Source organism: Diabrotica undecimpunctata, chromosome 9 (assembly GCF_040954645.1).
Source record: "Diabrotica undecimpunctata isolate CICGRU chromosome 9, icDiaUnde3, whole genome shotgun sequence".
In the NCBI taxonomy this organism is placed as follows: domain Eukaryota; kingdom Metazoa; phylum Arthropoda; class Insecta; order Coleoptera; family Chrysomelidae; genus Diabrotica; species Diabrotica undecimpunctata.
In genome coordinates this window covers 115,993,853-116,020,027 of record NC_092811.1, presented here as the reverse complement: position 1 = coordinate 116,020,027, position 26,175 = coordinate 115,993,853, and the positions used below count along the sequence as shown (strand labels likewise).

The 26,175-nt window shown below is 36.2% G+C and overlaps 1 protein-coding gene across 7 annotated transcripts in view; it reads right to left on the bottom strand.

Moving 5' to 3' along the window:
* Window positions 1–6,866: 6,866 nt before the first annotated feature.
* LOC140450416 (uncharacterized) overlaps window positions 6,867–26,175 on the bottom strand; it is a 743,391-nt gene continuing 724,082 nt past the window's right edge. For all 7 annotated transcript variants that reach the window (XM_072544040.1, XM_072544042.1, XM_072544044.1 and 4 more), the window contains 3 exons: window positions 21,750–21,833; window positions 15,969–16,083; window positions 6,867–7,146 (listed from right to left, as the gene is read on the bottom strand). In XM_072544040.1, the coding sequence (XP_072400141.1) occupies window positions 6,914–7,146; window positions 15,969–16,083; window positions 21,750–21,833 (432 nt within the window). In that variant the 3' untranslated portion in view covers window positions 6,867–6,913. The remainder of the gene's footprint in view (window positions 7,147–15,968; window positions 16,084–21,749; window positions 21,834–26,175) is intronic.

Below are 26,175 nucleotides of genomic sequence, written 5' to 3'. Positions count from 1 at the left end.
GTATTCATCCATTCATTGATTCAAGACTGCAGAAATTGTAGAGACGCTAATATTGACATCACTATCGCATAGCTGGGAGCTATCTTAGAGCACGTATATCAAATGCCAGGAACGATTAGACTAAAGCTTTGATTTCCTCGAAAGCGGTACCGGCAAATTGCGACCGTAATATTGCGATGAATGACGTCAGATTGCGGTACAAAAATCAAGTTCCTTTATTGCGGCAATGAAATGCGTAAACTCAGAAAGCGTCGTCTGTACTGTTTTGCGTTGAAAACGAGCGACCATGGACGACCTCGATGTTGCTCTTTTAGTAGTGCTAGACGGTGAGGAATCAGAGAAATAGAATAATAGAAGTGAATCAGACCTTTATAAAAATAGAACTGTAGAGAGTGTAAGCCAAAAATATACAAGCATAACGTTGATATAATAAAGTGTACCTACTGACGTCGTAAGAAATTTGCAAATACGCAAATCACTGAATTTGGGAAGTTTCTAAAAACCACGCTGCAAAAAACCGCAGATGATGTGTTGGGTGAGTTATCTAAAGGGCAGCGAAACAACTGGTTTGATGAGGAATGCAAACGAGTAACCAAAGAAAAGAATGACGCGTATCTGAAAATGATCAACAGAAGGACTAGGAGCAAGAATATTGAGTAAAGAGAAGGGAGGAAAAACAAAAGCATAACAGAAAAAGCGACAACAAATATATAAAGAGTTCGAAGAAATGAAAAAATTTAATAGAGAACTCGACACAGAAAATTTTACAAATAAGTTAACACAAAAAGAAAAGTTTTCAAGCCACAAGTGAACCAAGGCAAGGCTGATAATGGAATCCGTCTGAACGACAAAGTAGTAGTACTGAAAAGGTGGCAGGAACACTTTAGTACGCTACTTAATGGAGAAAGTAGAGCTGAAGGTGGAGATTATATAGAACTAGAACTATAACGAGGAAACTGAGCTACCAACGTTACCAACTTTGGAAGAAATGAATAAAGCAATTCAGTCTCTAGCCAGAAGCAAGTCACAACCTACCCGCAGAAATATTTAAGTGTGGCGGTAAATATATATATTGTAACGAAATAGCCCATCTCCGATGCGTGGTACGTGTCTTCTTCTTTATGTGCTGTCTTCTACCGAAAGTTGGCGACCATTAAACGATAGGTTTCTCTGTATTGTGCCGCATGTATTATGTTCGCAGCTTCTGGTATTTGAAACCATTCTCTCAAGTTTCTCAGCCAGGATTTCTTCTTTCTGCCCAAACCTCTTCTACCTTTAATCTTGCCTTCCACGATAAGCTGTAGCAGAGTGTACTTATCATTACGGAACACATGGCCCAGGTATGACGCATTTCTCCTTTTAACAGTTGTTAACAATTCCACCTCTACCCATTCGATATATATATATATATATATATATATATATATATATATATATATATATATATATATATATATATATATATATATATATATATATATATATATATATATATATATATATATATATATATATATAAGTAACGATGATATTAGGCTTTTAGTTGTGAAGATACTCTCGTACTTTTGAACTTTTGAAAAGTATTGTTCGTCGGGAACATCCGCGTAGTTCGGTAGTGATCTTTGTAAAAAAAAGAACATTTAAAAAGTACGTGTGTGCCTGACCAAAGATGCTGCTAGTACAACTTTCTGTAAAAAAGTTAGTGAACTACAGAAAGCTTTACGACTAGCAAGATCGAAAGTTTTAGATGAAGCGCTCGCCATTGCCTGGGAACACTAGACAGCTAGTCGAGCTTCACGGAGCTATCGAGTACTAACCTCTGAAGAGAGCGACGAACAAAACGATAAACGCCTGGAAGAAATCGTACGGAAAGTAGTTCGTAACACGATGCCGAAGAGACGCGAAACCAGATGTTGGAATGGTGGCGACGTAGGTCACATTCGCCGTAAATTGCAAGAAAATAATACAACAGTCAGAAAGCTAGAACAGATCGAACAACGGGCTGGAAAAAGTCATTCAAATGCTGATGCTCAGTCAAGACGGCCATACAGTGCAAATTGTAATCACTATCTTAAATTAGGAGAACGACTGCCCCGTGAGACGAACCACTGTCATTTATGATCAATGGCAGCTTCAATAGCTACAAGACGCCCAAGTAGATGATCCATGTATAAAAAGAGTATTGGATTGGATACCTCGAAGTGAGAGACCTACTTGGCAAGACATTAGTGCATGTAGTCCAGAAGTCAAGTCTTATTGGAACCAATGGCATTGCCTAGTGCTAAAAGATGACCTTCTGTATAAAACCTTTGAGAACGATGATGGTACAGAATCTAAGCTTCAGTTGATTTTACCTAAGAGTAAAGTGTCAGAAGTATTGCGTAAGTTGCATGACGGTGCATCAGGTGGACACTTTGGTATTACGAAGACTCTGCAAAAGGTTTGAGTACGGTTCTATTGGGTGAACTGTGAAGATGATGTAAGAAGATGGTATAGGAAATGTGAACTGTGTGCAACCAGTAATGGTCCAGTTGGTAAAAAGAGGGCACCCATGAAACAGTACAATGTTGGTAGTCCTATGGAAAGAGTAGCAATCGACATTGCAGGTCCACTTCCAGAGACGAATAATGAAAATAAATATATCCTGGTAGCCATGGATTATTTTACGAAATGGACTGAGGCCTATGCGATACTAAATCAAAAAGCTGCTACCGTTGCAGAGGTACTTGTAAAATAATTATTTAGCCGATTTGGTGTTCCCTTGAAGATCCACTCCGATCAAAGGCGAAACTTCGAGTCAACCCTTTTCCAAAACGTTTGTAAATTGAATGGTGTCAATAGGACCAGAACAACAGCCCTGCATCTTCAATCAGATGGAATGGTCGAGAGGATCAACCGAACGATGGGTAGTCCAAAGTTGTATTAGAACATCAAAGAAATTGAGACCAGCACATTCATTTATTCTTAATGGCCTACCGCTCGGCCGTAAATGAAACTACAGACTCCAACCTGCCTGATATAAGGTCGTGAAGTTCGTTTATCCTGCGACCTAGAGTTTGGCTGCAGACCTTCCGAAGAACATGTTGCAAGCGAAGATTATGTCGACCGCCTGAAGTTAAGAATGAACAACATTCATGAACTTGCTCGACAACACATCCAGTTAGCCAGTGACAGAATGAAAGATCAATATGATTCTCGATGCAAGAATGAAAGCTATAAAGTAGGTGATCTTGTTTGGCTTTATAATCCACAACGTCATCGAGGCTTGTCTCCTAAACTGCAAAGACAATGGGAAGGTGACCACAGAAGTTCAGCAGGATCTTTTTAGTGTTCCGCATAACGTCTCTCTAGCCCACTGTGTTGCCCAAGATCTTGATATGACTAAAGGAATTTCATCCGTATTTTATAAGAAGTTCGGTCGTTTGGACGAGTTAAAAAATCAGCAGCATAAAGTTGGAAGAGTACTGAGATTAGAAGATGGTCCTCGATCTTTGCTGTATATGGTGACCAGGAAGTCGTATACAGATAAGGCAAGCTACAAGGATATATGGCATGCTCTAACTAATTTGAAGAAAATCGTGCGCAATTATAACATCAAGATAGGCCAAGATAGGAAATGCATTAGAAAATCTGGATGGAAGATTATCAGAAGCATGCTAGAAGTAATCTTCCGAGAAACGGGCGTACGAATTACTGTGTGTTGCATTAATCCGAAGAGATCGTGTTTTTCAAAGACAGTAGACTGTTATTTCTTTCTGAGGGGTTCATGCAGAGCTTTCGACGTGAAGGATAGGGGTGGACTACTCCAGAATCGGGGAAGTTTTCAAAAATAAAAAGTTTAATGTTTTCGATTGGCCCGGTTATTAGCCAGACCTCAACCCTATTGAAAATTTATAGGCCATTTGAAAAAGCTAGACTGCGCAAAATCAACTGTAAGAATATCTGGGAACTGTCAGAAGCTTGTATAATCTATGCCAAAACGGGTAAAAGTAGTAATTGCATCCAAAGGATGACATAAGTTCCTACTAAAGTTTACCTTTATAGTTTTGTCAAAATATAATTTTTTTCTAAATAAACTATATTTTCAGTGGAAACAGTCTATGATTCCTGATTCCATTAATTCGCAAAGTACTGTATAGATATATGAGTCCGCTAGATGCAAAACTCTGTATTTGCAAAAATTGTAAAAATTGAGTTTTAGCTGACAGTTATTTGTCACATGTTATAGCTATCTGCTGATGTAGAAATTCAGCAGCAAAGTAAGGTATTTACTAAGAAAAAGGCATTAGAAATCTTGAATCAGACGCAAAACTCTGTATTTGTCAGCCTATGCCAGTTGCATAACTGTGTAATTGCAATTGGCCAATCGCTTACATTGTTTGAGTGACATGACACGTCTCATGTGCACATGTCAATTATTCCATCATTCACCATTACCGGTTTCACTGTTTGTTATTTGAGCACTAAAAACACCAAGTTTATTGCAAATAATTAACATTATGGATCTTCATGTGCATATTAGACCTTGTGAAAAAGGAAAAGGGAGAAAACGAGTTGTACAAACAGAAAAATGTAATGAAACTTAAGAGGTAAGAGGTGTCTACAATTAACTAGATAGGTTTGGGACTTATTGTCAATATTTTCAGGCATAAACCCAAGGATTTACCCGGTTTTCCCACCTGTAACCATACAAAGAAAGTGTATTGTTGCATAGATTTAAAGATGCGAGACATTCAGCGTTTCCATAATAATCTGTATTCAACAACTGACAAAATAAAACAAGATATTTTTTTGCTGAAATTTTGTGAAGGTCAAAAGCCCAAGAGATCAGGTACAAACCTACATGGAGTTTCAATTAAATATTTTGTTCCTACAGTAGAGGGTGGACTTTTAAGAGTATGCAAGACAGCATTTCTTGGAATAACTCATTTAAGTTCTGAAAGAATAGAGCGTGTTGTAAGAACGTTTGTTATCCGGGGTGAAATACCAAAAGAGAGAAGAGGGGGAGATACAACAAAAGGTAGATTTGATCCAATAAAATTATCTATCCAAACATTTATGGGGCGTTTGAACGGTGCAGAGAGTCATTATAATGGAGGACGATCGACTAGATTGTATTTACCATGTGATCTGAATTTTACAAAGTTTTACAGAATGTATTGTCAACGTCATCCACATCATTCCGTAAAGTTATCATATTTTCGAACATACGTTAATGAACACTACAACATATCATTCGGCACTCCCTTAGTAGATGCTTGTTCTGCGTGTCTCAGAGCGAAGGAAATTTTGAGAAAAGAAAATTCAGAAGAAGAAAAGTTAAAGGTTATAACAGAGCAGAGAGTTCATACGTTAAGAGCCAAAGCCTTTTATTCTTTGTTAAAAAATGAATCAAATCATAATATACAAATATTTTCTTTTGATTGTCAAAAAAATCTTTCTTTGCCAAAGCTTCCCGACCAGGCGGCTTATTTCTCACAGCAAATAAATTTTTATAATTTCACCATCGTGGCTGGAAATTAGAAATCCCATCTTTCTTCTGCAAATGTGACGTCATATGTGTGGCTGGAGTTTGAACATCCAAAAGATTCAAATGCTGTTGCCTCTGCTGTACATGATACTCTCATAAAATTCAACTTTAAAAATCAAATCGAAAAAGTTCACCTATTTGCAGATGGATGTGGTGGACAGAACAAAAATAGCACGATGATGTCTATGATAATCTACTGGTTGGTTTATGAAGCACCTGGTCACATCAAGGAAGTGGAGTTTACGTTTCCTGTTGTTGGTCATTCCTTTTTGCCAATAGATAGGATTTTCGGTATGATAGAAAGGAAGATAAAAAAGAAGAACGTTGTAATAAACAGAAAAGAATATGAAGACATAATTGGAAAACACTCAGAGGTGCTGAGACTTGGTAAAGACTGGCAGATATCAGACTGGAGAAAGACGAGTGACGTTGTTGTTAAAAAACCTTCCCAGTGGCATTTTAAATGTAATGCAACGAAACGATTTATATTTTCTAAGGACAAAGATTATATGGCTACGGTAAGGGGGGAAATATTTTATCGTTCTGACATAGGGTTCAGCAAGTCTATAATACGAAAAGGGAAAAAGATTTCTTTATTGAAACCAAAGTTACAACAGATTGGATGTTCATTGAAAGGAGATAAATCGTCCATAGGCACTCTCCTTAGAAACCATTTTGGTGAAAATTGGAGAGACCAGCCGGATCTCAAATTTTATAAAATTATAGATACTGGCGTACAAGCAAATAATAACGAGAGTGCTGCAGAAAATGATCATATTGATGATGAGGACCCAGAGGAACTTAGAGTTTAGGATTTAATATAAATATATACATATTATAATTTGTAATACCTTTTGTACTTTGGATAAAAATAAACTTCACTAAAAGTTTACTTCCACATGCTTTCTTCCTTATTCCTAACACACTATGTTTAGAAAACAGACTAATATAACAACCACTAATATCGTTAATGGTTGATTATTATCATGTATTTGCAAATGTCAGTTGCATAAATCTGTATTTACATAGTTCACTTGCAAAACTCGGTATTTTCAAATTTTTCTTCCTTTTCTAGCAAACCCAATAACTTTTCTAAGAAAAAAATCATTATATTTTACCTAATAAAGCATTTATCTATCACAAAAAAGTGCCGTTTATTAGGTCTAAGGTTTTTTGCAAAATTTATCAGTTTTTTTGCAAATAACTCAGTTTGACTTATACAGTAAATACAAAGTTTTGCATCTAGCGGACTCATATAATATACTTCATATTATTTGATAGTAAATATTGTACAACATAGTTAAAATATATTAATTAAAACTTCAAGTGTGTTTTCTAATTTTATTATTAACAAAATATTAACAAATACGGACTGTACTACTACTATACACTCGATTGTGTTACTGGCGTTGCACCAGAGTCTAGTAATGGTGCTGTATCGATACCTCGCGGTACCATCATCGGAGATCGCACTTCTATCGACCACGGGTCCAAAAGTTGGGATCCGTTGTGTTGCGTTGGATTACTATCAGGAAATTTGACCGATTTCCTGGAGCCCCTTCTGGCGCTGCTCATATTTGGCGAAAGGATGTCCGGTATTATTGAAGGCGAGCGAACTAAAACATAATTAAAAAGATTAAAGTATTTTTACAATTTAAAAGTATATAAAGATGTGATGTTTATAGCCTAAACAGCCTGATGACTTTTTCTTGCAACTATGATTATTACATTCATTCAATTTTAGTTTTTGTAGCAGATAAAAGCACTAAACTCTGCCAGTAGTGCTGTTGGGTGCACCGAGTAGCTTAACAGTACTGCACTAACAGTTAGCACCTTACTAATGGACTACAAATATTTCGCTCATAGAAGCAGGGTTATGCCTCGAAACTGGATAGATTCAACGATGACGACCAAGACGAGAAAAGGGAAAACGAAAAATATTCGGTGAAAGGCAAAATCACTTACCAGAAAAACACTGTTTTCTATTTCGATGACTCAAAAACAAATGCTATCAAACAATTTCATAACTTGGAAAGAAAATTTGAGCAAAATTCCGATCTGAAACTACAATATCATGACTTAATAAATGAAAACATAAAACTTGGGACACGTGTCAATTGTCCCCAATCAAGATAATTAGGGATTTCTTTTACCATATCACGGTGTTATGAAAGATTCCTCTACCACTACAAAATTAAGATCGTCATCATACTCAGACTTGAACTATCCGGTGCTCTTTTACTAAGTGAACTTAATGACAAAATTAAAAACTTTACTTAGATACAATTTAGAGACCACGTACTACTGGTACGATTCTACAATTGCACTTACTTGGATAAACACTTCTCCTCACTCCTCACAGAGTCTCACAAATACAGTACTTAACCAATTCTAAACAATGGAGATACGTCAATATCTCCTGCTAGTCCGATAATCCTGCTAACCTTTCAACTAGAGGGCTTAGTTCAAAAACACTTCTTACTTCTAAGTCATGGTTTCATGGCCCTGTGTGGCTCGCTACATACTTTTGATTTATTAAAACCTGTGAAAACTTTTGCATCACTTTCCGAAGATTTTGACCTTCTCACTAGGTTTTCGAGTTTTCCCAAACTTCAACAAATCTTTGCCTATATACTCAGATTTCAAAATAATACTACGAGACCACTACATTTATGTATTACTAGACCTCTTACTATACAAGAATGTACTGAATCGATGAATAACTTAATTCGTATTGTCCAATATCAACTCTTTTATGACGAATACAAACTATTACAACATTTCAAACCTATAAACAAAGATAGTAAATTGTTGGGATTAAATCCTTTCTTTGATACCTCCGCTAAGACCATACGAGTTGGAGGTCGTCTAACCAACTCAAATTATGAATTTACTAAGAAATACCCTGCTGTGTTACCTGCTAATAATCACTCAACAAAACTAATCGCATAATATGAACATGCCAGACTTCAGCACGCAGGAGCGCATCTCTTGGAGAGAGAGTGTAGCCTTTTTCCGGCCGAACTCTTATCAGAAAAATTACATATGACTGCACACGTTGCTTCAAATTCAATTCAAGAAACAAATGTCCTCTCATGGGAAATCTTCCCCTTTCACGCTTAACTGCTTCTAAGCCTTTCTCTACTTCCGGCGTTGACTATGCTGGACCTTCCTTTCTTCTTGAGAAGCCGGGAAGAAATTTCAAAATTACCAAAGCATATCTTAGATATATATTACTAGACGAGGAAAGTGTGCAAAATTATATTCCGAAAATGGAAGCACATTTGCTGGTGCAAATAACGAGATAAAATTTTTTCTTGTAACGCCATTCATATCGAAACTGATTTAGCCCGTGATGGGATACAATGGAATTTTATAATTCCTAGAGCTCCACATTAAGGTGGATTATGGGAAGCGGGAATAAAGTCTGTAAAATACCATCTTAAATGGGTGACAGGCGACGTCTCTCTTACTTAAGAAGATTTTACCACGTTTCTGTATCAGGTTGAAGCATGTTTAATTCAAGACCTATTTGTAATCTTTCCTATGATTCTAGCGATCCTACTGCCTTGACACCTGCACATTTCCTTACTGATCTAAAAAACCTAAAAAAATTTTTCCAGGTCCAAAAAAATTATTGCTATAATTTGTTTAAAAAAATTGAACAACTTTTCGCCTGGAAGACCCCTTGAACCGTATTTTGCAATATCTCATGAAAATAATTTTCCGAACGAACTCGAGCTTTTCGCCTTGTCTACATTGGTATCTTCTTCTGCCTGTATTCGTCCACTGCTGGACATAGGCCTCTTCCATTTGCTTTCATTGATTTCTACTCTTGGCAATTCTCATCCACTGCTTGCCCGCGACTTGGTTGATATCATCTGCTCACCTCTTCTGTGGTCTGCCTACTCCTCGCCTGTTCTCTCTTGGTCTCCAGTTTGTTAATCTCTGTGTCATTTTGCGGGATTATCTCGGGCAACATGTCCGACCCATTGCCACTTGAGCCTTGCTATACGTTCTGCGACATCAGTAATCTTTGTTCTTTCACGAATGTCGATATTTCGAATCCTGTCTCTCACTAATCCCTAGCATGGCCCTCTCCATCGCTCTTTGGGTTATACTGAGCTGCTCTAAGGTTTTCTTTGTAAAAGCCGTGGTCTCCAGTTCATGTGTAGTTACAGGCAAGATACAGTTGTCATAAACTCTACGTTTTAGACACATTGGTATATCTTTTATTCTTCACGATAAAGCTTAACTTGCCGAAAGCTACCCAAGATAATTGTATGCGTCTTTTTATTCCGGCTATTTGGTTTTCTTTGCTGATTTTAATGGTATGTCCAAGATATACATATATATATATATATATATATATATATATATATATATATATATATATATATATATATATATATATATATATATATATATAGTGGTCTACATTTTTAAGACTGACGTTGTCAGTAACAATATTAGTTTGTAATTTACTCATTATTTTTGTTTTCTGAAGATTCATTTTAAGACCTATCTTATCTGCCTGCTGATTTAATTCCTTGAGCATTTGCTCCAGTTCCTTGATATCTGTACTAAATAATAATATGTCGTTCACAAACCTCAAATGACTCAGACGTACACCATCAATGTTTAGACCTTTTTGCTCTCGGTCGAGCTGTTTGAATACATTTTCCAGCTGGTAAAAAAAGCTTTGGTAGTAAAAAGGTAAAAAGCTTTGGTGAAATAGTATCACCTGTCTAATACCTTTACCAAGACGCATTTTTTCAGTTTTTTCGTCTCCATTGATTTTGATGTGGAATGTGGTCTGTTCATAAATCTTTTTAATACGTGTAGTGTACCGTGAGTATTCGAGCATACCTCAGGACTGACAAAAAGGACCAAGTTTCAATACTATTGAAAGCCTTGTGAAAGTCAATAAATGCCATATGTAGAGGTACATTATATTCTGTGGTTTTTTTCTACCAGTGTTCTGATGGTTTGTAAGTGATCGTTAGTTGAGTCTCCTTTCTTGTGTAAAAGTATTATTTCGGCGTTTTCCCACAGACTGACTATTCTTTTTTCTGTTAGACACTTATTGAACAAAACTTCCACAACCTCCACTACGATGTTGCCGCCCATTTTTAACATTTCAGACGTTATACGATCCTCACCAGGAGCTTTTTTATTTTTCATTTGCTGTAAGGCATGTCTAATTTCCGAAGAAGTTATTTTAGGAACAGTTTCCGAGCCGACGTTTAGAATTGTTCTATGGTCTGTTCCGGGGTTCTGTATAGTAGATGTATATAGATTCTCATAGAATGTTTGTATTTCCTTGATTATTTGAGTTTTTTCTGTCACCGTATTCCCCTGTTGGTTTTTGATTTTAGTTATCTTTGATTTTCCTTTAGTTAAATTTGATTTCAATACTCTCATGTTTCTATTATTTTCGATCGTTTACAATATTTGTTTTGTTTGATAGGCTCGCAAGTCTGACCTTATGCTCTTTTTAACTTTATTGTTGTAAGCCTTATACTCTGGTGATTCTTTCGATGTTCTTCTTCTTTCTTCCATTAAATCCAGTGTTGTTTGTTTCAATTTTGTTTTTCTCGGACTTCTATTTTTACCACAGATCTTTTTTGCAGTTAATGTTATGTCATTCGTTAATTTTTGTGTTATTACATTTATATCTTTCGTGTTGATTACTGGTAGAGGTCCTAGTCTCTTTTTTAGTTCACTTTGATATTCCTCTTGATTCATTTCGAGTGCTTCTATGTTTGGTAATTTATCCTGTGTTAATAATTTTCTTCTATCGAATTTCGTATTTACTTCTATTCGCACCCGATGATCTATGTAATATGAAACTAATCCATGATCACTACCAGTGTTGACAGAATTTAATACAGTAACATCTTTAGCAATGTTTTTGAAGTTAGAGAGAATAAAGTCAATTTTATTTTTTACTTTGCCGTCTGGGCTGTGTCACGTCTATTTTCTCTGCATCTTTTTCTTGTAGAATGTGTTTAAGCAGAATAGTTTTTCTTTGCTGAGGAAATTAGCGAGCATATCTCCCCTGTGATTTCTACTTCCCAGTCCAAAATTTCCAATATATTAGTGGTCGTTGTTATTTTCGTTCTTTACTATTTTAGCGTTGAAATCTCCCGTGATTATTACGCAATATGTTTTCTCTAAGTTTCTAGCTCTTGTAATGTCTTCATAAAGTTGTTCTACCCCTTCATCATCTGCAGAAGAAGTTGGTGCATAACAGTGGATTATTTGAATGCTGTATCTACGGTTTAGTTTATTACCAGATAGATAACTCTATTAGAAATCGCTTGGAATTTAGTTATCAAGTTTTCAATTCTCTTATCTACCAAAAAGCCCACGCCTCCTATACCTTGGTTATTTCCTGAATTGTATTGGTACAAAGTGTGCCCTGATTTTAGTAGAGTCGTTTCTTCGCCTTTAAGCCTTGTCTCAAATAAGCCTACTATGTCCCATTTTATGGTCTTGAGTTCTTCTTGCAACTCTTCTAGATTATCTTCTGTCCTCATCGTTCTGATGTTATATGTTCCGATGTGCATTCTTTGTGTACTAAGCGAATTCTTGCCTCCTCCAGATTCCACGAGGCAGACCCTTTTTTGGGTGTGAGATTTGGTATAACATACTCCACCCACCTGGGGACTGTTTCCGTTCGTTTTAGTATTCGCCATGTCTATATAGTTGGAAGGATGAGTAGCCTTAAAACACCACGCTGGCTACAAGGGTTGGTGAGTTTTATATCAGCTGCCCACTCTGGGTCAGACGCTGTTCGTAGCCGTCCATTCTGGATCAGACGCTACTGTTTTGATTCTATATTAACCCTATAATCGAGGGTTGCCGCCATTCGCACCGTACTGAAGCTCCGCTTCTCCACCGTGGCTGCCGTTGTGGACTTCATCCGTAACCCTTGACAAGGGACCCTAAACAGGTGCTAGTTTCCCGGATCAGGAAACCGCTGATTCATTTTCCCTGATACGACTATCTTCAAGAATTTAAAGAGTTCCTACCCACTACCCTTAGTTCCTATCCGCTATACATTGGTATATAGTTCATATAGTTATAGTTTATTTACTCGATTAACATGACAAATCAAATTTTGTTGCAACTTCATAAAAAATAACTGATATAAGAAAATATATAGGCCTACAGAAATAAGTCTTAATAGTTTGTGGACAAAACTGAAAATTATACACTCTAGAGTACACAGAAAACTGGAAATGGACATCAATAATCATCATCATCATCCAGCCTCAAGAGTCCACTGCTGAACATAGGCCTCTTCCTCATGTTTCCAACCCCGTCTATCTTGCGCCGCTCTCATCCAGTTTTTATCGAGTCTTCTTAAATCGTCAGTTCATCTTGTAGGTGGTCGACCGACGCTTCTCTTGTCTTCCCTTGGCCTCCATTCCAATAACCTCTTTGTCCATCGCCCATCTGTCATTCTGGCTATGTGTCCTGCCCATCTCCATTTTAGTTTCACTCCGGTTCTTCTCCTGATGTCTTCGTTGGTTATTCTGTCTCGCAGAGTTATTCCTAACATGGACCGCTCCATTCTTCTCTGCGTGACTCTCAGTTTGGTAGCTGCTGCTTTTGTTAAGGTAAGTGTTTCTGCTCCGTACGTCAAGACTGGGAGGACGCACTGATCAAATACCTTTCTCTTTAGGCATGTGGGCAGCTCACTTTTAAAAGTTTCTCTCAGTTTTCCAAATGCTGCCCACCCAAGGCCGATTCTTCTCTTCAGTTCATGAGTCTGATTATCCCTGCCAATCATAATTTCATGTCCCAGGTATTTATATCTATCTACGAGTTCTATTTCTTTTCCACCAATACTGATGTTCTGGTTGGGTACCAAATTGGTCATGATTTTTGTTTTCGAGATATTTATATTTAAACCTACACTTTCTGTAGCCACAACGAGTTCCTGTACCATCTCTCTTGCCATACCTAGATCTTCAGCTATTATAAGTATATCATCGGCGAAACGTAAGTTGTTTAGATATTCTCCATCTATTTTTATTCCCTTTGTCATCCAATCCAAATTCTTAAAAACATGTTCTAGCACCGTATTAAAAAGTTTAGGTGACATTGGGTCTCCTTGTCTAACCCCCCGTTCTATTTTTATGCGATTACTGTTAGTATGTAATCTGACAGTGGTTGTTGCCTGCAGGTATATTTTGTATAATAATTTAGTATATCTATAATCTAGCCTGCATTCTTTAAGCGCCTGTAATATTTTGCTTAGCTCAACTGTGTCAAAGGCTTTGTGAAAATCGATAAATATTAGAACTAGAGGTTTATTGTATTCCACTGCTTTCTCTATTAGGGTTTTTATACTTTGTAGATGGTCATTTGTTCCGTAACTTTTTCGGAATCCTGCCTGTTCCCTTGGTTGATAAGTCTCTAATTTTCTTTCCATTCTCTTAACTAGTATTCGCGTAAACAACTTATATATATATATATATGGCTGAGGAGGCTAATCGGTCTGTAATTCTCTAAATTTGCTTTGTCTCCTGCTTTGTGTAATAGAATCATAGTAGCGTTGTTCCAGTCTGTTGGAATATTGGCGCTGTGAAGGCAGATATTGAAAAGTTGTTTAATTTTTTCAAGTAATACATCCCCTCCAATTTTTAGTGCTTCTGATACTATTCCATCTTCACCCGGGGTTCGATTATTTTTCATTTTCTTCAGGGCTTCTTTGATTTCTGATTTTGTTATATCGGGCATTAAATCTGATCCTTGGTTTAATACCCCAGTTTTTAGTGTAATTGGAGGTTCCGTATTGTTATCTTTTTTTCTTGATCTATATAACTCTGTGTAGAACTCTTCGACTATTCTTAATATTTCATCTCTGTTCGTTGTTTCTTCTCCAGTGCTGTTTCTCAGTTTGTTAATTTCTATTTTCCCCTTTTGTACGCTCCTCTTCAAAACTTTCATGTTCTTATTTTTCTCTATTGCCTGTTTTGTTTTTTCTACATTGTAGTTTCTTATGTCTTTTCTTATTGCCTTTGTGATCGTCTTATTTATTTGATTTATCGCTTCTTTGCTTGTAGTGTTATCTCCTTTCATTTGTCGCCTTAGTTCTATAAGGGTTTTCGTGGGTTGACTCAGTTTTTCATCTTTTTTGCTTGTCGGACAATATTTAGTTTGAGCCTGTTGCATTGTGTTGACTATTTGTTTGTTCAATATATTGATGTCTGCTGTTGTTGTATCTTTCAATGAATTACCAATATATATATACATTTTTTTTTTTTACATCAATAATACCCAGTTTTAATTCCGAAATGTACTTGGAACAAAAGAGGCGTTGTTTGCACTAAACGTTATGTCTCAAAGATGTCTTGACATAAATCAAGATGTATTCATGTGTTTCATAGATTACAAGGCCTTTGATAAAGTGCGGCATGATCCCCTAATCAGACTCCTGACAGAAAAGAATTTAGATAAACGAGACATCCGACTAATAGCAAATATGTACTACAATCAGAAAGCAGTAGTGAGAGTAGAGAATAATACCACTGAAGAAATTGAAATAAAGCGAGGTGTGAGACAAGGGTGTATACTGTCACCAACCCTGTTTAATCTCTATTCTGAAGACGTAATGAATAGAACACTCTCTGAGCAATCCGTAGGTATTAAAATAAATGGTGTTAGATTAAACAATCTGAGATTTGCCGACGACACCGTTCTGATCGCAGAAACACTTGAAGAGCTACAGACATTGGTGAATAAGATAGCAGACTGCAGCGAAGAATATGGACTATCTTTGAACATAAAGAAAACTAAATTTATGGTAATATCGAAATCAACACAAAATGTCCAAAATTTATATTTACACAATGAATTATCGATCGAGTTAGCAAATACAAATATTTAGGCACTTTTATAAATGAAGACAACGATAGCTCAGCAGAAATCAAAATAAGAATAGAAAAAGCCAGACCCATATTCACTAAAATGAAGAGAGTGTTCTGCGGAAGAGATTTGAGCCTTGAAATGAAACTTTGCCTGATGAGATGTTACGTACTTTCTGTGCTGTTCTAAGGAATGGAGTCATGGACGTTGAAAAAGATTGATACCAAAAAATTAGAGGCATTTGAACTGTGGATGTATCGCAGAATCCTGAGAATATCATGGACCGAGGGAGTCACAAATGTCGAGGTCTTGAGAAGAATGAATAAAGAAAAGGAAGTCATATTTACGATCAAAAAACGAAAACTGCAATACTTGGAACACATTACAAGAGGCGAAAGATATGAACTGCTTCGAATAATTATGCAAGGGAAAATAGCAGGAAAAAGGTCCATAAGAAAAAGACGAAACTCCTGCCTTCGGAACGAAGATGGCACTTGAAGAAGAAGTTTGTGGACCTAGAACATTTCTTTGAAAATACAATGTTCCGTTGACGTACCTGCTCCTGTTGGACTTTGCGTAGGAGTTGGCTTTGTTTCGTAATACGTTACTTGCTTCCTTGAACTCAAGTAGCTCGTTGCAGTCGGTTGCGAACTATAATGCACATTTGGTACCTAAAAAACATAAACATTTAAGTAAATACGTATCTTTTAATATATAAGTGCCTTATCCGGTCTCCCGGACATTGGCGATCACTAGAGACAGGAATATATGCAAAAAGCTGGCATATTTTGCATAAACTTTATATTTTTACAAGAAATTGCATCTACATATTTTTATAAAAAAATATTTAATGCCAAAATTTTCTGAATGTGTCGACCTTTTCTAGAAATTTCATTTAAATTCACTGAGTTATAAAACCTCTGTTCCTTTGAAATTTTTTGCGTGTAGGGGAAACCGGGGGAATACCGCGCACGGGGGAATATCGCGCATCAGTATCTTGGCAACACGGCGTAAGTATTGCAACATTCAACACAGTGCGCCGTCTCGTATTTGCTAGCCGACCACATGTTTGTAATATGACTGCATTCGTAGTATTGGTTTAGACAAGGTCACAGATTGTTTGATTTTCAAGACTTTGATGTAATTTTCGACTAATTTTTAACAAGCGGTAAGTGCTTTTGTTATTAATTTTCATTAAAACTATTCAGCGATTATTTTGCTTTATATGTATAGTTAATTTCACGTACAAAAATAATGCATTTTATTTAGCCATTAACGAACAGTGATAGGTTAAGTTAGGTTACTTACTTAGGGGGAATACTGCGCAGCTGTGTCGGGGTAATTTTGTGTTGCGCGGTATAAACCCGTGTAAGAATTTTTGCTGACATATTGTTTTTATTGCATTTTGATTCCAAAATGCTCTGTGCTAACGTTCGGAAAACTGAAAGATCAAAATGGACAGAACATGAACTAAAAGCTGCGATCACTGCTATACGAAAAATACGAGAAGTAAGGCGATCATTCAATATTCCAGAATCCACTCTACGTGACAAACTAAAGTCCAATAGCCATAAAAAAATAAAACTTGACAGGAAACCAATTTTTAATGATGAACAGGAATCAGGAACAGGAACAGAAACCAGGAAGATTGGTTAGAACTCTTTTTAAAGCGTCATCCAGACATTAGTGTTAGTAAACCCGAAGGTACCAGTCAAAACTAAATTTCTGCATTCAATAAAGATGAGGTTGAACGATTTTTTAACAATCTGCTCACAGTTATGGAAAAGTTCAAATTTCCTGAGAGTCGAATTTTTAATGTAGATGAAACGGGCATTTCTACAGTCCAGAAACCATCAAAAATTTTAGCACCAAAAGGTCAAAAGCAAGTAGGATCCGTAATATCTTGGGAAAGATGGGAAAATGTTACCATAGTATGCGCTGTAAATGTTTCAGAACAGTTTGTCCCTCCTATGTTCATATTCTCTCGAATACGTATGAGTCCACAATTAATGGGAGGAGGCCCAATTGGAGCAATCTACAGATGTTCAAAAAACGGTTGGATAAATGATTGGTTTTTCGACTGGATAAGTTGAAAGATAAGATAAGATCCAGTGCTTCTCATATTGGATAACCATGGGAGTCACATTTCTTTGGAGATTTATACTTACTGCAGATCACACGGAATTGTTATGGTTTCACTTTCCCTCATACCTCACACAGGCTTCAACCTCTTGGCCTAACTTTTTTTGGGCCCCTAAAGAATGCTTTCAATCGTGAGTGCGACTTGTATATGAGAACTCATACTCATGAAAAGATCACACATTTTGAACTTGCTTCCATTTTAACAGAGTATACCTGAGAGTTGTCACGATGGACAAAGGAATATCCGGGTTCCGTGCTGCTGGAATATGGCCATAGATCCTAATAAATTCTCTGAAGTTGATTTCAGCTTAATACGTTACCAATGTAATGGACGTTGTAATGGACTTAGAAGCCGATGTTACCAATGATGACAGGACCTTGATCAGTCGAGATGTGACGAAACTCTGCAGAGAACTCCACCGAGAAATACCGAACCCCAACTGGGACCATCGAGATATGATGAAACTATACAAAGAACTCCACCTAGAAATACCGAACCACAACCAGGACCATCGAGATGTGATGAAACTATGCACAAGACACAAAGACAGCCAGAAAGTAAAATTATCTCTATAATGTTTTTTTTTTATTTTGTCTTTAAGAAATCTGTTTTGATTACAATATTTACTTTATTACAATAGATTTATTTAATTCTGCGCAGAATTACCCCGTACTTGGGCTAATACCGTGCAATGACAGTTTTTTAAAGTAAATTTTTTTCTTCAAAATCCGTTAAACTTTATTCCTATTTTTTATGGGAATAACGTTCCCAATAGATACAAGTTTCAGCAGTTAAATTATGGAAGTTTGTTTGCACATAGGAAACTTTTTGTAAGTATTTTACCTTAGGTGCGCAGAATTCCCCCGGTTTCCCCTACCTGCTATTGTAATAAAAGGTTTTAGGTAAATTAGTAAACAATTAACAACCTTAATATATAAACAGAATTGTTTTTGATGTAAATAAAGTTTTCCTCTTCCCGATATTGAAATGGGGTTCGCAACATCACAATATAAATTATTTTAAATGTCTCCCTCCAAAAAAAACTAGAGTGATATAAAGAAACATTCAGTTTTTTTCTTCTTAATAATTTTTTTTAGTTTAGTTCCACTACATTAAGGATAACTGTTAACAATACGAGGATGTTATTTTATATCTGTTGTTGAAAATTCTACAGTGTTCCAGATCTTTTGAAAATCATTCCGTGGTTGTTTTTGGTTATTCTAATAAGCTTATGTGTCTCCATGCGAATTCTCTTTCAATTTTTATATTAATGTGGTGTCTTATTATTCATGTATTTCAGTTAGGTTGTTTACTTTTCTTTGCATTTTTCGTTTACAGTAGACTCCCGTAAGTTCGGACACCTCGGGACCTAACCATAGGAAGAACTTAAAAGTGGCCGAACTAACCGATGCTTATCCAAAAAAATGCCGTTTATTGTTTGTATGGAACTAGCAAAAACAAAACACTTGTACATTAAGTAGAAGACAGCGCAGAGGAATACTCTGACATATGTTTAACACATATGAAAAGATAGACCGTTACAAAAATACTCTAAAACAATACTTACAGAACTCTAGGCCTAATAAAATAAAAAAAACATTATTGCACATTGGTAGTTTGGCTTCTTAAACACTTAAAAAAAGCCAGTAATTTTGTAATTCATTTTAAAATCTGAATTTTCTTTTCTAATGATTTTTGATGCAAAGTCACACCACTTTTTAATAATCATTATATCGATGGCAGTTGCTTCTTTTTGCTGTTCGACGTAGGTAGCTGCCAGTTGCAAAGCTGCTTTGCCTTGAGCGTGGCTTCATCTGCATTCTCAACAGCATCTGTGTCGTTATCCTTCTCATTTTCTTGGCGAATGACACACTCGGCGGTTTCTTCATCGGTCAAAATCTTGTTGTATAGCTCCTTTTCAAAGCTGATCCACTCCAAAACAACTTCTTCAACAATGGGACCACAGTTCGGTAGTTGCTGAAGGTCGTGCAATAGAGCTGCATCGTCATCAGGTTCGTTAACAAGAATGTTGTTTGGCTCATCTGCTGATGTGTTTGCTTGGTCAATATTATCTTCGATATTTGACCAAAGTTTTTTCCAAGACTTTACAAACGTCGACGGTGGTATTTCGTCGTATGCCTTGGCCGACATGTACATAACATCCTTCATATTAACTGACTTCAGTACTTTTAAGAGGTCTAAGTTGTCATCAGCCTCCAGTTTGGAAATAACTTCAGAAAGCATTTTTCGGCGATACTTTCTCTTGACGCACTCAATGACCACTTGGTCCATTAGCTGTTGAAGACTGGTTACATTGGGTGGCAGGAACAGCAGTTTAATTTATTTTTCATCGTCACACTGACGACCTTCCTGGTGAGTAGGCGCGTTGTCAAACAGTAGAAGTGCTTTGATGGGCAGATTTTGTTTTGTGAAATGGTTCTTCACTTTCGGAACAAACCATTTCCTGAACAAATATGTGTCCATCTATGCTGATTTCTGCGACCGGTAATACACTGGTAGAGTTTTCATGTTTATGTTCTTAAGCGCTTTCGGTTTTGCTGCTGTACCAATAACAAATAGGGGTATCTTATGGATCCCTGAGGCATTTGAACCCAAGGTGACCGTTATCCTCTCTTTGCTGACTTTAAATCATGCCGCAGATGTTTCTTGTGGAGTGGCAAAGGTTTTTCTGGGCAGAAGTCTAAAATTTAACAAACTCCAATAAAATGGACCCCGTGTCTCTTTTTCCATCGGAAGAGCTATCCCTCATTAGCCGAGAACGCCTCTTCTGGTTGAAGTTTTGAGTGCAAGATCATAGCCTTCTCTTTTAGGATTAGTACACTTAACGGGGTTCCCCGTCTTCATTCTTGAACGAACAACAACTACAGAGCATCTTCCACCAATTCGTGGTTTGCTTTTCTCAGTGTGCAACGCTTTTGTAGAACTTTTTCAGTTTCAATCTGTGTACAAAAACCTTCGATAGGTTTTCTATTGTGCCGCCAGTCGTTAATTGTACTTTTGCTCACGTTTAAATCTTTGCAACTACTTTGCACGTATTCTCTTTTGTCCAATCTTTTCAGAGCTTATTCGCTCTGTGCGTGACTGACGCGACACCTACCGCCTTCATATGACAGTTTTGGACCTCCCAATTTGAGCTGTTAAATACATACGAAATTGACAATTATTAATAATTAGTTTTTTAATTATATTTTTTCAGTTTACGTAAAAAATAAATGTATTCAAATCTGGGTTTCTAAAAATTCGTCATAATTTATTTTTTCAACCCCAAACGGAAAAGAAAGGAAATAATGTTGTACTGGCAAATCAATTTTTTTGTCGAAGAGCATGTAATCAAAAACAATAATAGTAAAAGTTATTATGTAACAGCTGCTAAAGATAGCAGTCAGGTTGCAGTTAGCTTGAAACCTTATGAAATATCATTTAAGGTAAATTATTTAACTTTTTCCTATTTCATTTGCATAAAAATGAAATTGTGTGATAATTACTTTTTCATATTAATAGTACGAGTCCAACTTTTCTTTTCTCTAATTTATATATAATCTTTGGAAACCTATAAAAACTACACTCACTATTTTTGCTATTATTAGCACAATTAAATACGCAACATGTATTTGCACCCATTTTTGATAAAAATTATGCGTAAAAAGATAGGTCCAATTTTGTCATATTTCACCGCTACCTACGCTGGCATCGTTTCAAGGTACCCCTACCATAGTTACGCACGGAGCGAATAGTCTCTGTTCCATTGACTTGTACTTACGGTTACGCATTTCACTCATTTTAAAGCAGTTTAATGCACGACATGAAACAGTTATTAATGTCCACACACACACAAGTATACTGTCTATGTATATACATATATAAATAGTAAAAATCGCAAGTGAAACAAGAATCACTGACTGTAAGCACTGTAGGCCTACCGTAAAGATGAGCGCTTTACCTACTCGCGTCTGGCTGGAGCTCGCCAAGTGTGTGACTAATGCTCAGAGAGCCGGCCGGACTAAGCAGAGACCGAACTAACCGAGGCCGAACTTACGGGAGTCTACTGTACTGTCTTACAAAACCATTGAGTTTTGTACTCGGTTGCCAGAATTACTATCACGATGATAATAATGTTAACGACGACAAAATTATGCTTTTTCATGCAGATTCTTACGTTAACGCAATACTTACCCTGTATATCTGGTCGTCTAAGGCTCTACCTCTACCGGCTTTAAGTTCTTGGTACTGAGATATCACACAGAGAAGACTATAAATCTGTAAATAAATAAAAATAGGATAAGAAAGAATAATAAATTCATTAGGTTTTTAAAGTTGCAATAAATTAGCCTTCATTCCTAAAATCTTAAATAGAAACGAGTGGCGTGTGATATATGATTTTAATAGTTATTTAACCAACAAGTGTATTAATTTGTATAAAATGCCATTTTAATTCACGAGTTCGTTACAAAACTTTTCCGTTGACCGTACTTTTTAGAAAAAAAGATATCTTAGTTAAAATATTTATTTACTTAACGATAAACAACAATTTTTTCAGCTTTCATTCACTTTATTCAAAGTTTCCTTAGTGGTAGTTTTATTATAAGTAGTAAACATTAATATTCGAAATAGTACAATTACTGAAATTAAAGGAAGGTATTGATAAATGATTATCTGCTGTATAGCATTTTGACAAATTTATATTTAAGTATGAAAATGAAAAAGACAGAAAAGATTTTATTTCACGTTCAAAGCGTCTATGTATCTATTGATACGTATTTCGCTTTAATAAAGCTCATCAGAATAGTTATTCATAGCCGTTCTTAACGTGAAAAATAAAATTCTCTGTCTTATTAGAAGTAACAATAACATGACTTATATTTAAGTCTTCTTGGACCTCTGTAAATTATGTGATAGAAGAAGTAAATTCTGGTGGAGTTAAATTAAACTCTTCGTCAATATCCATTTTTCAAATACACAGACTTTTAAACAATAGAGTAAATAATGACATACAATGACAGATAGTACTAACAGCGGCTACTTCATTTTAAATTAATTTTTTAGTGGGAATATAAATAGGTATATGTTTGGTTGCCTACATCACAGGTCACTGCCAATCACAGAGCGTTTAATTAATTTATGCAAGCAATGTATGTTGTGTTGCCTATAATAAAATGGTTCATTAATAGAAAATCATTCATTAATAGGGGTCATTAATCAATGATTTTGAGGGTGTTAAAATTGATCATAAAGGACGGTCGACGGAAAAGATTATTTATTAATATTTCAAACGACACTTCTTTTGATTTTGAATGGTCAGTTCTTAAAACATTAATTCTTCTTCTTCTTCCTCTTTATAAGCAATTCTGCTTGTTAATTGACAGATTAATACCTCTATGGAAGGTTGCTACTCCATCTTTTGCGCGGTCGTCCGATACTTCTTTTGCCGATTGGTGACTTATCTCTTGCTATTTTGACGACACGGGTCTGCTCCATTCTGCTTATGTCGTTATTTCCTGCAATTCTTCTCAGAACTCTCATCCATGCCGTTTCCAGTAGTCTTTGCGTTGTGGCTGTATCGGGTCTTGCTTCTGAGGCATATGCCATTATTGGTCTTACACTGGCTTTATAAATTCTTGACTTCATTTCAGTGTTAATGTGTCTGTTTTGCCAGTCGGTATCCTGTCAGTCTATTTGCTTTTTGTACTTGATCTCTCACTTCTTTGTCCAGGTCTTCATAGCTAGACAATGTAATGCCCAGGTATTTTATTTCCATTACTTGTTCAATACTGATGCCATCAATTTCTATTTTACATCTGGTTGGTTCCTTGCTGACTACTATTGTTTTAGTTTTCTGAGATGAGATTGTCATATTCTTTCTTTCGTTCTTTCGCTTATTTCTTATGTTAAATCTGTGGACCAGTTTTTACAGCCTATCTTCATCTTGGGCTTTCAATATTGCGTCGTCTGCGTAACAGAGTATTTTTATTTCTTCGTTTCCCATTCTGTATCCTCTTTCTTTGTTAACGCTTTTGTTGATTTGATGGGTCTCAATGAATTACCTTGTCTTATTCCGCTGCCTATTTCTATCGGTTCTGTAAGTTGTCCATCTATTCTAACTTCCATTTTGTTGTTTTTGTAGATGTTTTCGATAGTTTTTATAATATTAGGGGAACTTCTCTAATATACAGAAGATGGATTACATCTTTGAGTCTTATTCTGTCAAGCCAAACATTAATTTTTAGGAGATGAAATTAAAAATTAGTTAACTAAAAAAATTTAAACAACTGGCAAAAATAGTTTAGTGCTTCATTTATTTCTATAAACTTTATAGTTTGTTATTAAAATTATCTACAATATTCAAAAAAGAGATGAAATTATTTCTCTTTTTTGTCGAAATAATGATAGTGTTAGAGCTACTACCATATTTATGTTAGCGATTTAGTGAGAAAATTTCAAGAAACTAGATCTGTGGCAAAGAAAAAAGGCTAAACAAAAATTCGGACGGGATGAAACAGTTGAGATAGCTGTTTTGAGCTAGATTACAATGGAACCTATCTAAATACAAGAAAATTGTCTAACTATCCTTATAAAATTAGTTTATTTCACAAAATACTGAACGAATTATTGTCAATTCTAATTATATTTTTATATGAAACAGTTCAAATCAGCTTCAAGGGCGAATAGATGGTCTAAAAAAGAAAAGGTTGTAAATATGACTATCGCTCTTCGATGAGATGCCTTAGATGTACTTCAGATCATAGCCGCAGAGGAGACAGCTGATTTCGAACAACTTAAGAAGAGACTAAACATGCGATATGGCCATAAACACTTGGAGCATGTCTTCCAGTAACAGCTTAAAAATCAAAGACAAAAGAGAGATGAGGCTCTTCAAGAATATGAGGTAGATATTGCCAGGTTAGTACGATATGCTAATCCAAGACATAATGGCAAAGTTGAGTGCCCAGACATTTATTGATGTTCTTCGTGACCATGAAATGAAGAGAACACTGCGATTAGCTTGTCACAAGATACTGGTCGATTTATTATCCGCCGCCCTCGAATACGAATCAGCTACGCAGGCCTCTGGTGGGTACAGTAAAGTTATGACTATAAAAGAGGAAGAAGATAAAGATAAACTTGATCAGCTTGTTAATATAATAAAGGGTATTACATACAAGAAAACGAAGACCATAAGTTGCTGTTATTAGGGTGAAAAGAGACACGCACGAAGTTCAAGTAAACACCCTAAATACAACATAAATCAAGTAACTCGCTAGCAAGAAACAAATAGGGGTGCAGCTTCGACCAGGATCTTTTCCAAAGACCATCTGGTACTAATAGCTTCTTTCAAATATTGTGAAGATAGTGGTATATGTAGATAGAGAAATAAATGCTAAACATCATACATTGTTGGTAGATACTGGAGTGACCAGGACTATTATACGCCAGACAGTTATAAACAGCCATAAGAAACTTCTACCAACGAGGTTTGGACTGCGGACCGCCACAGGTGAAAATGCTAACATCCACGAAGAACTCCAGATACAATTAGGAGTTGGAGCAGAAAAGTTTTTCCATATTGTTATAGTTGCTGATATCGAAGAGGATGTTATATTAGGAATGGACGTAATGAATATGCATGGATTTCAATTTAATTTTAAGAATAAGGTAATCAAAGTTGGTAACGAGGAGGTATTTCTTCATCCACATGATGACAGCACTGTGCCAGCAGACGTTAAAGAAGATACAGTTGTGCCTGCAAGAAGTGAAACGAACATAGTAGCGCGGCTACAGAGAATTGTGGAAGAAGGAACACCTGTTATGATAAAACCTTGGAACCATGATGAGGAGGTTGGCCAAGGAATCATAATTGAAGAAGAATGCTAAAGAAATTCGTGTAAGACTTATTAATGTCAATGACTACCCAGAGACCATCAAGAAAGACACAAAAGTAGGAACCTGTATACCTATGACATCTATAATCCGTCAGACGACAACATCCGATAATTCAAACGACAAATTCGACCAAATAGTTGCAGTTGCTGGCCAGTCTCTAAATCAGATGGAGAAAAGGAAATTAAGGAAATTTTTTTGGCGGTATCGTTACATTTTTGTACCGAAAGGAGAAAAGACGGGAAGAACTACTGTTGTTAAACATAAAATGAATACTGGTAATGCTAAGCCAATTCGTCAAACAACTCGACGGTTACCACAGGTGAAGGGAAAGGAAGCTGAAAGGATTGTTCAAGAAATAAAGATAGACGAGGTCATAGAACCTTCTACTAGCACATGGTTCTTTTCGATGGTTTTGGTCAAGAAGAAAGACGGAACGACAAGGCTCTATGTGGACTACCGTTTGTTGAACAATGTTATCAAGAAAGATAGTTATCCCCTATCTCGGATCAACGACAAGTTGGATACATTGGCTGGAAGTAAATTGTTTTTTACTTTGGATTTGAAGTCTGGATACTGGCAGGTAGAAATAGACCCAGTAGATAAAGAGAAGACATCGTTCATCACAGAATCTGGATTGTGGCAATTCAACGTAGTGCCATTCTGTAACGCTCCTATGATATTTGAGCGGCTTATGGAGAACGTGTTTAGAGGATTATCTTGG